Source organism: Mchenga conophoros, linkage group LG6, assembly GCF_057382185.1.
Source record: "Mchenga conophoros isolate Kocher_MC1m ecotype Shallow Benthic linkage group LG6, M_conophoros_male_GT1.1, whole genome shotgun sequence".
Taxonomy (NCBI): Eukaryota; Metazoa; Chordata; class Actinopteri; order Cichliformes; family Cichlidae; genus Mchenga; species Mchenga conophoros.
Genome location: NC_140531.1, coordinates 25135538 through 25149325, shown reverse-complemented (window position 1 = coordinate 25149325; position 13788 = coordinate 25135538). Strand labels below are relative to the sequence as shown.

Genomic DNA, 13788 nt, shown 5'->3' with positions numbered 1-13788 from the left:
TGTCTTTGGACGGTGGGAGGAAGCCGGAGTACCCGGAGTGAACCCACGCAAACACGGGGAGAACATGCAAACTCCACACAGAAAGACCCCGGCCTGATGGTAGAATTGAACTCAGGACCTTCTTGCTGTGCGGCAACAGTGCTAACCACCGTGCCACCGTGCTGCCCCACATGTGAACTCATCTTTTGTAATGATGCGCTGCCAATCTACTAAAATCTATATTATTCTATTAATGATCCTGCATTAAGATGTAACTGAGGAAGAGCTACTCTTCCTCAGTTTTTCCTGACACTTTACACAGTGTGCCTGAGAATCACAATTTAAATGTGGTGATGTATCCCATATATCTAAATCCAGCTGCCTTACTCGCTATTACAACACAACACAACACAACACAACTCACTGATGTCTTCACAGACATCTTCAACATATCACTCATCCAGGCTGTCGTCCCCACATGTTTTAAAGCCACCACAATCATTCCGGTTCCAAAAAAGTCATCTCCCTCCTGCTTTAATGACTACCGTCCTGTTGCACTTACTCCCATCCTGATGAAGTGCTTCGAACGACTAGTCATGCAACACATCAAGACTGTCCTGCCCCCCTCCCTGGATCCCTTCCAGTTTGCGTATCGGCCCAACCGCTCAACCGATGATGCCATCTCCACTGCACTCCACTCAGCACTCACACACCTGGACAAAAAAGACTCATATGTTCGAATGCTGTTCATAGATTTCAGTTCAGCATTCAACACTATAATCCCCCAACAGCTCACTCAAAAACTGGTCCAGCTGGGGCTCAACACCTCACTGTGCAACTGGCTGTTGGATTTCCTCACCGGAAGACCTCAAACAGTACGGGTCGGCAGTAACACATCCAGCACCATCATTTTAAACACGGGGGCCCCGCAGGGATGTGTGCTGAGCCCCCTCCTCTTCACTCTGCTGACCCATGACTGCACTCCATCATACAGCTCCAACCTCTTCATCAAGTTTGCGGACGACACAACGGTGGTGGGTCTCATTAGCAACAGGGATGAGACCGACTACAGAAGTGAGGTGAGACGCCTGGCCACGTGGTGTGCTGACAACAATCTCTCTCTGAATGTGGAGAAGACAAAGGAGATTGTTGTGGACTTCAGGAGAATGCACACCCAACATGCTCCTCTGACCATTGACGGAGCGTCTGTGGAGAGAGTGAGCAGCACCAAGTTCTTGGGTGTGCACATCACAGAGGATCTCTCCTGGACGTACAACACCACAGCACTGGCCAAGAAATCACAGCAGCGTCTCTTCTTTCTCCGCAAACTAAGAAGAGCAGGAGCACCAGCCCCCATCATGCACACTTTCTACAGAGGCACCATCAAGAGCATCCTGTCGAGCTGCATCACTGTGTGGTTTGGAGCCTGCAATGCATCCTGTCATAGAACCCTCCAACGCATAGTGAGAGCTGCAGAGAGGATCATTGGTGTCTCTCTCCCCTCCCTCCAGGACATTTACAGCACCCGTCTCACTAAAAAAGCCCTTTGCATAGCGGCTGATCCCACGCACCCAATGCAAAGCTTCTTCAAGCTGCTGCCGTCGGGGAGGAGACTGCGGAGTCTCCAGGCCAGGACCAGCAGGCTGAAGGACAGCTTCATCCATCAGGCTGTCAGGAAGCTTAACTCCCTCCCGATTCTGCCCCCTCTCCCCTCTCTCCTCCACGGTCTCACTGAACTCTGTCACACACACTCACACACACACACTCTCTGACTCACTCACTGGCCTGCACCAGTTACCAGTCACTTTGTGGAGCATTGGACTGCCATTACCTCATAAGACTTTGTGTTACACTATCTCATACCGTACATTACCAAATCTCCATTTGCACTATTTGCCTATTTGCACTACTCTGCCTGGTTTGCACTCAATGTCATTTACCCTTATATTGTATATTGTATAGCTTTCTTGTTATATGTAAAATTGTATTATATTATTTAATTTTTTTTACTTTAAAATATTTTACTTGCATTTTTAATCACTCTTATATTTAAATGTTCATTTTCTATTTTATCTAGGGATTGAGAGTAACGAAGTTTCTATTCTCTGTATGTCCTGTACATGTGGCAGAATTGACAATAAAGTTGACTTTGACTTTGACAAGCGGGTTAAGCAATCTTTGACCCTCCTTCTAGACTACGTTATTGTAGATATTCCCTCTTGGCCTCTTTTACTTGTAACAGGCTCTGTGGAAGCATCTGCATTCACTGTGATTCTCCACTCTTCCCATTTAAGGTCTGTGCTTTAATCTTCCACTCTCCCATATATTTCCAGTGCTGTAGTTCATATAACACATATCTATCCCGTGGCCGTGTTTCTAGCTCCTCAGCACAGAAAGGTGCAGCCTGCTTCGTTGCTCAATAAGCGTGGGAATCGAGTTACAGCGCGCGCGCCCTGTGGGAAAAAAACAGAGCGAGTTGTGAAGGCGGTAGATCTCGCGATAAAACTACCCTTCCTTCATGCGTGTGTATTGTGAGAGTTTTTCCGTTCTCGCGCGACGCTGCAACTTTCCCACGCCTGTTGTTGTGGCGTCTGCCCTCTGCCCGACGCCCCTCCCTCGCCCTCTTCTCACCCCCTTTTGCCCCGTCACTCTCCCCTCCCTCCCTCTTTCGTTCCCTTCTTTTCCTTCCAGTCTGCTTCTTCTTCTGTTGTGCCGTTGGCTTTGGTCAGGGAACTGGGGGAGGGATCTCGCGATTGTTGGGACTTTTTTTTTTTTCCGGGGGGGGGGGGAGAGTTATTCGGAAGATGGCGCCCGTTGTAACGGGGTAAGTGCAGAAATTTAAAGCTGTATGTTTTCAAAACCTGACTGTTTTTATTTGGGGAAGATATTGGCAGTTGGTACTACTTTTTTGGTGGGGGAGCGATGTTTTTCGGTGTTGTTAGTAGGCATATCACACATAATAGTACTACCTTGTGGCACGGTGCGGGCTCAGTTGTGCAAAACTATTCTTCGAAGTATCGCCTGCTTTCTATACAGTTTATTGAACTGCCCTATCAAGAAAGTTTCAAACAATTTCAGAAACTTTTTTTGCCAGTTTAAGTTTTTTATTTTGGCTTAATATTTTTTAAGAGTTGACTACATCAGCATAACACCCTCAGAGAAAACTGCAACTTTGTCAGATACTGAAGAAAGAAATAAAATTTGGCTTAGCTCATTAAAACAAACGATTCCCATTTTGTTCAAAGGCTTTCTTTCTTCAGCGTTTTTCCTAATTTTCTTCTAATCCAAAAAACGTTTAAAGAAAATCACATCGCCTCTATTAAATCTGTTTTCTTACATACTCTCCCTCAAGCTTATTTTACGTTTCTGCTGCACTAACCCCAGCACTAAAACCACGTGTAAAAGACTTTTCCCCTGATGTTTTTGTTTTGCAGGAAGTTTGGTGAGCGACCTCAGCCACAGCGATTAACAAGGTGGAGTGTGAGAAACACAGCCAGCTGTTCCCCGTGCAATCTTAGACTTTATAATCTAGGGGAAAAATGATCATGTCATTAAAAAGTGCTCTAAAAGGTTTAATGCGTTTCTCCACATTGCAGGGAAGCCATGAGGAACTACTTGAAGGACAAAGATGATCAAACGGTGCTCATTCTACACGCAAAAGTCGCACAAAAGTCATATGGCAATGAAAAAAGGTTTGTGTGGCACTGCTAAGTTTCATTGTGTTTAAAGAAAAATGTCTCACTTTACTTCTTCTTTTGCCACTTAGGTTTTTCTGTCCTCCACCGTGTGTATATCTGATGGGCACCGGATGGCAAAAGAAGTTGGAAAAAATGGAGAAGGAGGGCTGTACTGAGCAGGAGGCCCAGCCTTGTGCCTTCATTGGAATTGGCAACAGTGAGCAGGAGATGCAGCAGCTCAATCTGGAGGGCAAGGTGGGTAGTTATAATGGCACTACAGATTCAGTGATTTAGAGGCTAAACATCTGTGTCAGATAGTTGCCTTGTTGACTGCTATCAGGAGTTTGCTTTTTCTGAGATAAGATGACTTCCATCGATGGCAGTGCCTGATGTTTGTCTGCTGTCTTATTAATTTTCCTGTGTGGGATCCAGTTACAATTTGTATGATTAAATTTGTGTTCAGTTTGTGATAAGAGGTTGACAGATGTTAAAATGGTTCTTTTAAGTGAAGATTTATTGTCTCCCTGACAACACTCTTCACGTTGGATCTTTAAGATAGAGAAGAAAGAGATGTTATCTCTTTAGATCAGCTTTTGATTATTTTCTCAGCCGATGAATAAGCAGGTCGCTTGCTTTTTCTCAGTGCTCCATAAGTGCTATGCTAAGCAAAGTAACAGAAGTAACCACAGGGGTCAGATATACAGATGCTTTGCTGTGTAATTTCCCCTGTTGGCTGCTGCAGAAACCATGAAAACCAGAAACCAACCTTATTAACCATGTTCACGCTGTAGCTGATATTACTGCACATCGGCATGTTTTCGCATTGCACAGATGCTGCTAATGAGCCTGTTCTCCAGTAGGAGATATGAGAGAAGCAAAAATAAAAGTCCCCTAACCTTTGTCTTCTCCCCGGGTAGCACTTCTGCACAGCTAAGACGCTGTATATCAGTGACTCAGATAAAAGGAAGCACTTCATGCTATCTGTAAAGATGTTGTATGGAAACAGTGCCAACATTGGAGTCTTCTTCAGCAAGAGGATCAAGGTCATCTCCAAGCCCTCCAAGAAGAAACAGTCCTTGAAAAATGCTGATTGTGAGTTGCTGGACACACATAAATCGAAGAGTGCTGAATGGTTTCACAACAGCTTGATGTTTAAGTTGGATTTGAAAATGATTTTCTTTTTCCAGTTTCACTTTCTGTTTTTTATTCCCCTCCAGTATGTATAGCATCTGGGACAAAGGTGGCCTTGTTTAACCGCCTGCGTTCCCAGACGGTCAGTACCAGGTATCTCCATGTGGAGGGGGGAAACTTTCATGCCAGCTCTCAACAGTGGGGTGCCTTCTACATTCACCTCTGTGAGCTACACTTTTTTCTTTTATATCGTGTAAGATTTTAAATAAGAGACATTTAATCTTTTTTTAAATTGTTATTTTCTTTTATTTAGTGGACGATGATGAGTCTGAAGGGGAGGAGTTTGCTGTAAGAGATGGCTATATTCACTATGGCCAGACAGTCAAATTGGTTTGTTCTGTGACTGGCATGGCCCTGCCAAGACTGGTATGTGGCACTTTTTTATTTCTGTTGTCTGTTTGTGAGAAAATGAGCTGCTTGTAGTGGCGTCCAGGTGTCACTGTATCATACAAATGAGTGATTTCTATAAAAGAAAACACACAAAAAAGGGTATTCCCTGTAGCCTTGCCATAAATTACAAAATTAAATATAGAATCCAAAACTGTAAACAAATTTAATTTTGCTGGACAGCTGGCCAAATTCACATCGGAGTCTGTTGACTCACCTGTAGAGCAAAGCCTCAAGTGGCCAGTCAAGGAACTGCATTTCTATATTGGCAGAATAACAGTGGGGATTTGGGGGGAAAGAGAGCAAGGACCAGAGAGGTGATGATAAAATGAAGAATGATGCAAGTTTGACAGCGTGGGAAAGCAGAAATGACAAAGAGATTAATAATAGCAGTAAAAGCCCACACAGTCTAAATCAAGGTTTCCTAACATAGTCTGACATTCATGTGTGTGCCCAGTAGGGCTGGGTATCGTCACTGATTTCTAGAATCGATTCGATTCCGATTCACAAGGTCCCGAATCAATTCGATTCGAATCAATTTAAATCTTGGAAATTTTGCCTCAGACAGTCAGAAATATTATAATTCAGATCAGTACATTTACATATTTTTGTATCTATAAAAAGGAAGCTGACACTCGCAAAACTTTATCAAAGGTGTAAGCAAAGTAGCTGAAGATAAAACACAGAAAAACATGAAGGTGGTTTTCCTGGCCTGGGATTTTATAAAAATATTCTGCAGTACATCAAAAACGAAAGAAAACCATTAATCAACATATGAACATTACCTCTGAAGTTACAGGGGTTTTATCAGAGACACAGCTAAGTGTTTTGCATTTTGCATAATTTTAAAAAGTTTACATTTGTTCAGAAGCCTATTGAACAGCAGAAATGAGGATTTATTTTCGGTAGTAAGTAAAAGGGAAAAAAACAGCGGCCGACAGCGCTGTAAACAACGGTAGACTTGTGCGTAACAAGCAAGCGAATAATGCAGAAAACAGATTTTTAGACGGGAAACTGTTCTTGAAGTACAGAGAGAAAGTGAGAGAGAGCTGTGCATGAAGTGTGGTTGAAGCAAAACAGCAAAAGTCAGAGGGAATTCATGACGTTTTTTTTTTTTTTTTTTATTGAAGCGTAACTCTTTTGCTGCTGGTTCGGTCAATAATGTTTGGAGAGAGATAAAACTAACAGCTTTAGAATCAGCGCAAAAAGGGCGTAAATACAAAGCGCGGACCCGCCGAAACATCGGTATCAGCGAGCTGTCGGCTTTCAGCCCCGACCGTGTCCGTGCCGTCGGGTGAGAAGGCGACATCTCACTGATTCTGGTCCGTCGGCGGGTCCGAGCTTTGTGTTTACATCTTTGTGCAGAATCTGTGTGCCTGCTCTCATTTACTGTTTTAGCTGTTTGGTGGTTCTTGAAATTTTGTGAGGTTTAACCTGAGATTCTGGCATTTCGGGCAAAATAAATTAATATTAAAAAAATCGATTCAAGATTTTAATGAATCGATATCACGTTATCCAAGCCAGAATCGATTTTAATCGATAAATCGATTATCAAAACCCACCCCTAGTGACCAGTACTTACAATAAGTGTGTTATGATCCCCAGATCATTCGAAAAGTGGACAAGCAAGCAGCTTTAATGGATGCTGATGACCCGGTGTCCCAGCTTCACAAGTGTGCCTTTTACCTGAAAGATACAGACAGGATGTATCTCTGTCTATCACAGGAGAGGATCATCCAGTTCCAGGTGTGCAAAGTCTGACACACATAGACATGTATATATTCAATTATTTCAACTTTGTTTTTGTGAAATCAAGTTATATTAGAATTTTTTTGTGATGAGCAGGTATCAAAACAGTAATAAATTGCTGCTGTTGCTAAGGAGAGGAAATCTGCCAGTAGTGCCGTTTGGAGTATTTTCTTGTTGAAGGGTGACTATGGACTGACTCAAAATCCAGACTGATCCAGAATTAAACAGGTTTGAAGTATGTCTAAAGCAGAAGTAAACATATTTTTTGAGTTTGTATCACTAAAGAAAAATGCAATAACCACATGAATTATTCAGCTGGTAAATGCAGCTAGTAAATCTGAATTATTAAAAAAAAGAGAGAAGTGCACAAAATTAGGTCTTGATATTAAAATTAGGATTGGAAATCAAGAAGAAATAATCAGCATTCTGTGCTCTGAAATGTTTAAGGCATATCTGTAGTGCTGACTTGCAAGCTCTCATGTCAGCTCCACTGGAGTGTGGTGTGCTACTTACATTAACATAAAATCGCAATTTATACATAATAATTTTATTGGTGTTCTTAAGGAACAGTTACTATGGGCTGAATTGCCAACTGCAGTCTGTATTCTGTGACTAGTAGTGCTGATGTCAATGGGTCAGGATGATTCATTCCTCAGAGAAAGTTAGTCATGTGTCCTAGCCTATTTCAATAAATATAGTTTTCTGGTGTAAAATGATAACTGCAAAGGTTGATGTTGGTGTTGGTCATCAGGTCTTTGTCAGTGTGGATCTCCTTAAAACAAACCCCTTCTTTAGTTCTTCATTCTTAGGAAGTTTAAAAAAGTAGGCTGAACTATTTTGCAATTTCTGCAATCCATTCTGCAATCCAAGGAAGAGCAGCTGCAGTAAAGGTTTTGAAAGCTGAAGGTGTAGCAACTTCATATACAGGAAGACTACTGATACTTATCCCCTGTAGCATTTATAAGTCTTAGGTTTGGGGCAGGATTCATGCTAAGGCTTGGTGAGTATGTTGCTGCGATTCTGACTCTAAAAATTGATTAAATAATAGAAACAAGCGACTTGTTTTTGTTGTTATTATTATTTTTTATTATTTCTAACAGTATAATGACTTAAGAAAACATTTGTGGTTTTGCTTTTCACAGACTTTTTGGAGCATTTCACTACCTGTAAATATTTGGGTTGTGAAATGCAGCCAATAGAATAGTCAGTAAAATGTTTTATGAGCTGAGTAACATCTTTTTAGTACTTAAGAGAAAGTCCTAACTGTTTTACCAACTCCTCTCCAAGCCCTTTGGTTTTTTGGTAATGTCGCTACATAAAGAAGAGTTGTATCATACTGTATGAAGGCATCAGGAAAAGCACAACCTATGACCGCATTTTAGAATGTAATGTTGAACTTACATTACCTTTTTGACCAGGACCGTGAATACCAAATGTTGTCAAACATTTTGACAAATGTTTTAATGACTGTGTGAATAATATTTAACTGCCACGTTTTCCTTCATATATTTTGTATACAGCAGGTAAAATGAGAACTGAACACGTCATCAGTTTTCAAAGTAAATATATTTCTAAAAGTGCTGTTGACATGATATTTTCACCAGATGTTGGTAACAACCCATCCAGTCTGACACATGCGGACAAATCAAACCATAGATGACCTGCTGTGTGTTATATGTGGCTGTTCCTACTTTTTTTTTTTAATGTATCTATATACTACTGCAAATAATCAGTATATAGTTCAGTTAAAAATATAGGTAATTATTACTGAAGGTTTTTTTTCTTTACAGATAAGAGTTTGACATTTTTATTTTCTTATCCAGAGAAATTGTAATTTAAAAATAAAAACTATGTATGATTTTATTTGGCATGGGGCTACCTAAGAGTTTGTTATTAGAAACATTTTGGTTTTAGTTTTTTTTTGGTTTTGTTTTTCTTGCAAAGACAGATTTGGTCGTATAAATATAAACAGTGTTGGTGTGTTTGAAACAAACCAATAATTAGAAGAATCTGTTTGTCACAGATAAATATTAATAGAGCTGTTTTAGAGCAGTACTTACAGCAGCCATTTGTATGATTTGAGCACCAGTTTCTAGAGTTAAACATAACAGTCCGAGCCTCTATCAGCCACCATGATGGTGCCTGGTTGGACATAACTGTACGGAATTAAAATTAATTGTGTTTCTTTTGTTTTGTTTTGTTTTTCAGGCTACACCGTGCTCCAAAGAGACCAACAAGGACATGATTAATGATGGTGCTTCATGGACTATCATTAGTACTGACAAAGCAGAGTACACCTTTTATGAGGGCATGGGCCCCGTGCCCACACCAGTAACACCTGTCCCTGTGGTTGAAAGCCTGCAGGTACACATACAGCCTTTTCCGGGGAAGATATGCTCTAGTTACCAGCAAACACGAGTGACACTCTCCACTCTTGATACCCAAGTATACGTCTCTTGTTTTTATTCAACTACTATGAATCTTCTAAGACTTGATTGATTTTATGTTTGTCTCTGTCCAGTTAAATGGTGGAGGAGATGTTGCTATGTTGGAGCTGACAGGACAGAACTTCACCCCTAACCTCAGAGTTTGGTTTGGAGATGTGGAGGCAGACACCATGTACAGGTAAATATGTCTGCGAGTGTTAACTTTGTTCCCGTGTGTTTTCATTTCATTTTTTTTTAAGCCTTGTCCCATCCGCTTACTTCCTTAGATGTGGGGAGAGCATCCTTTGCGTGGTGCCAGACATCTCTGCCTTTAGGGAGGGTTGGCGCTGGGTGAGACAGCCAGTTCAGGTCCCTGTCACGCTGGTTCGCAGTGATGGAATCATCTACGCCACTGCCTTGACCTTCACGTATACCCCCGAACCAGGGCCAAGACCTCACTGCAGTGCTGCTGGAGCTATTCTGCGGTCACACAGCACCTCTTCATCATCACCCGCATCTTCATCCTCACCTTCATCTTTGATGGGTGTGCTTGGGGATGGCCACGGAGCCTACAGCAGTAGTGACTCTGGCATGTCGTCTGGGACTTCAGCTATGTCGGTGCTGTCATAGTAAAACGTGTTTTGTGATTGTGCTCTCAGTGACTGAGTGAGAAAATGTGAGCATGTTCTCCAAAGAGGCTCATGGACCTGTGAAGAATTGCACAGAAGCTAAGAAGTTCTTTGTTAGAGGAACTGTGAAACTATGAGGAGGAAAAAAAGACAACTTCAGAAGCAAGAGTTGTGATTTCTGATTGTACTGTATCACCCTCTTGTGGATTGATGTGGACATATCATAAGCTCCACTCAGAGTAACGTGATATCTATGCTCTTCATCTAAAAGAAGGTGAACTATCTAACTCCCATAGCAACATCATTTGTAAAATAACCTTTTTGTTTTGTTTTTATATACTTGGCAGGTTTGGAAGCTACTTTAACTGCTTTCTTACTACCAGCATTATGTTTGCAGATGAACACAAACTTGTAATTGCATTGAGCAAGGGAAAATTTGTAAGAATAACATAGTTTTATGGACCAAGGAATATTATTATATTATTTTATTCATATTGTATTTTATAAGTTTTTTCTGAGGTACATTTTTGTATGATACACTGCATAGTAAGATCAGTTTGTTACCAAGATAGTTTTTCATATTGTTGCCTCCCATTCCTGTTTTCTCTCAGTTGAGTCAAGATGAAAATTGCTTTTCATGTGTGTAATAGTCAGACAACAGCTTCTCACCTTTTTCTTTTTCTTTTTTTTAAAGCTTACTTGCTGTCGTTAACAGTTGAGTGTGTTGCAATGAAAAAGTCAGTCAGTCTTTGGAAGCACTTTAGAAAATGAAGATATCTCTGTCTGCTTGCAGTTATTGGCTTGGCTGTTTTATGTTTTCCAGGCCACTGAACAGTTTTGGTTTCTCTTTTATATCAAAGATGAAATTTTTAATGAATGTAGAGTGTGTGAGTGTGTGTGTGTGTGAGGGAGAGAGAGAGAGGGAGAGAGAGAGAGAGGGAGAGAGAGGGAGGGGCAGGCCTGTAATACACTGTCAGAGTGTTCTCTCTTTAATGATTTTGCTCTTTTTGTACTCTCTGTACTGGGTCTCAAATCTAAACAAGCAGTTCCTCCTGTTACCATAGCAATGCATACAGCAGCAGTCATTTTTTTCTCCCACATATAAGTGAAGCCTTTTATAAAAAGTGTCTTATCGCTTGCATATTTTCAGAGAAAGTCAAGAAGCAAAGGAGGAATGTCAAAAATGTCTTGCTTTCTTGAAGAGCTGATCTTTAGTTTGAGCTGAGATTTAAAGGGTTTTAAAGTGAGCTCATGTACTGGGGGAAAGAAATACTATCTCTTCCCAGTAAACCAATTTATCATTAGTGTCATACTGATGCTGACCTTTTGTTGAATTTAGTTTTTTCAAACAATGCCTGAACAAAAGTTCAGCAGAGCTAATAGTCATCTTTGGCTGCCCTTTGGGTCATTAAGTGATGAGGTTGATAGGTTTGTAGCTTGAACCTATTCGCTGGAACGTTGAAGACAATATAATTACACAGCAAGCAAGACACGAAGTAGGCAAAGTTCTTGTTACTCATACATGAGGGAGACCTGCCTGGAGCCAAGTGTCGTTCCACCACTTGACTTCCGTCAGACTCTCAGCCAGGTTCCCCATAGCACTCCTTTTATTGTGATTACATGAATATGCATAGGGTCATTAACATCTTACATAGGTATACATGTGAACAAAGAATACTGTGTGTGTGTGTGTGTGGGGGGGGGGGGGGGGGGGTCAGAGTGTGACCCCATAAACGACTTCAGTTACTTCCCAGAGGTACAGGATAAAAGTTTGAACAATCATACCAAGGTGGTAACATCCTAGTCCTACAGGATCTGACTTGCTTAATTTTGTACAAGCTGACAAGATATTATTGCATTATGCTGTTATGCTGTATAAGTTGTAAATGCGTTTTCATGGCAATAATAACTAGTTTAGTACCAGTTATACCAAGAATAAGAGATAAGAAGAGTGAGAGGATGAAGAGAAGGGTACGGGTAGGAGAAGAATTCCCAGTGTGAATTATTTGTTTCAAGCCCTGCATGAACAGTCTTGAGTCAAACCTTCCTGAGACTGTTCTATGTGGGCTTTCCTTGTTCTGTCTGTATATGCATGATTCTTTTTTTACTTGGTGCTCTGTTTCAAAGACATGTTAGCTTAAATTGAATTATTACTTATTTCAAAATAGCTGTTGATGTGACAAAAGGTGCTTCTAGTAAAGGGTTAGACTGTAAAAACAAAGTGTAAATGTCCCTTCTGTGACCATCCTCTAAGCATACAACAACTGGACTCATCCGGTATGTAAAATAGGTGAATCATCTCTTAATTTCTTCCTTTCTTTCTTTTTCCTTTTCTTTTTTTTAAACACTAATGATGAAATTAGAAGCTCCAACTTTAATTGACCTAAAAAACTGATGTCTTTGATCCTTCTCTTGGTCTGCAGGAGCAGAGGTATTTAAGATATTTGGAAATATACCTACCTGATGAAATATTTAATTGTGAATTACTGCATCACCAAGTCACAATATCCTGACTCAATTTTCCTCCAGTGTCCATGTCTTGGTGAATTGATAATATCAGTATCTGTGCATAATCTTGATGAATATGTATGCACTCTTTTCCTGTTTCTGTCTATCATGTAACCAAACATGCTGTATACTCACTTCCTGCTGGGGCCTGCTTAGACACTATCCACTGAAGCATGCTACCCGGGATAGAGGTCAAATCTGTCTGACTTATTTTTAAACTGGGAGCCGTATTGCTGGAATGAAACCTGACACTTTGTTGCTGTTAATGTTTGTGTGTTCGGTGTGTATGCCTGTGTATCCGTGTGGTCTGCTTTGGTCCATCTCTCTTTATGCTTCTAGCAATGCTTTTACTTTAACAAGAGTGTGCATCTGAGCATGTAATAAATGGCATAGCTACATATAGACATCATTAATGAACAGCTGTGCAAACATTGGCAAAACCCTTTCAAATAGCTTGAAGAATTCCAATCACAGATACGACTCCCTCGCCCAGACAGTCAGGCGATGATATCAGGACAGCCAATCATTAGCTGATCTCAGGAAATACTTCCAATAGTGAGATCTATGGGATTTAATTGATCCTCATCCAAACATTAAGGGTTACACTCAACAGTGTACAGTGTATTATAGCGGTTGTCCCTACCTTAACGAAAAGGAAACTAACTCTGACCCCCATTTGTATGGCTGGGAAATATGTTAGGAAAACTAATTAAGAGGCCCCCATGCTGCAAATGGAGTGAGGGGGTGGAGTTCTGAGGAAGAACATGACATCTCTGGGAAAGGGCTGCAGGGAGAGAGAGGCCAGGGAACCTTTTGTACGACTAGTTGGATTATAAAAATCAGAAAACAGATCAACCACCATTTAAACTGCTGTGCCTTTAAGTTGTAACTGGATTGTTTAAAAAAAAAAAAAAAATTGTATCTCACCCAGGACCATTTATTCTGATGATTATATCACACTGAATATGGATTTATTATATCTGAATCAGATGTTTTGATGTTGTTTTTGTCTTTTTCCTGGAATATCATGCGCAAGTTTGAAAAACTTTGATTAATCCTTTTTGTGTTTGAATTACGCTTCGATTACAACTTTTTTATATATCATTTTTACCCACCTAAACTTTACGTTTCAATCTGCACACCAGTGCCACTGCCAGATCTCTCCAGTGAACATCAGCAGCCTATCACATCTCCCTTCTGGATGTACCCATAATAGCAACGCAGATCGCTTAACACTTTTTC

At 40.8% G+C, this 13788-nt stretch overlaps 1 protein-coding gene across 1 annotated transcript; it reads left to right on the top strand.

The window, feature by feature from the left end:
- Positions 1 to 2552: 2552 nt before the first annotated feature.
- LOC146572692 (recombining binding protein suppressor of hairless-like) lies at positions 2553 to 13588 on the top strand. The gene is made up of 11 exons (XM_085276998.1): positions 2553 to 2803; positions 3414 to 3452; positions 3576 to 3671; positions 3746 to 3911; positions 4574 to 4748; positions 4874 to 5011; positions 5101 to 5213; positions 6840 to 6980; positions 9192 to 9347; positions 9505 to 9608; positions 9697 to 13588. The coding sequence occupies exons 1-11, from the start codon at positions 2784 to 2786 to the stop codon at positions 10037 to 10039; spliced, it is 1491 nt and encodes a 496-aa protein (XP_085133124.1). The 5' UTR covers positions 2553 to 2783; the 3' UTR covers positions 10040 to 13588.
- The last annotated feature ends 200 nt before the right edge of the window (positions 13589 to 13788 follow it).

Excerpts from the sequence above, each read along its gene's own strand:
- LOC146572692 (XM_085276998.1), top strand. The coding sequence starts at position 2,784 with ATGGCGCCCGTTGTAACGGG. Across the intron at positions 3,912-4,573 it reads AGCTCAATCTGGAGGGCAAG|CACTTCTGCACAGCTAAGAC; the intron begins GTGGGTAGTTAT and ends CTCCCCGGGTAG. Across the intron at positions 4,749-4,873 it reads GTCCTTGAAAAATGCTGATT|TATGTATAGCATCTGGGACA; the intron begins GTGAGTTGCTGG and ends ATTCCCCTCCAG.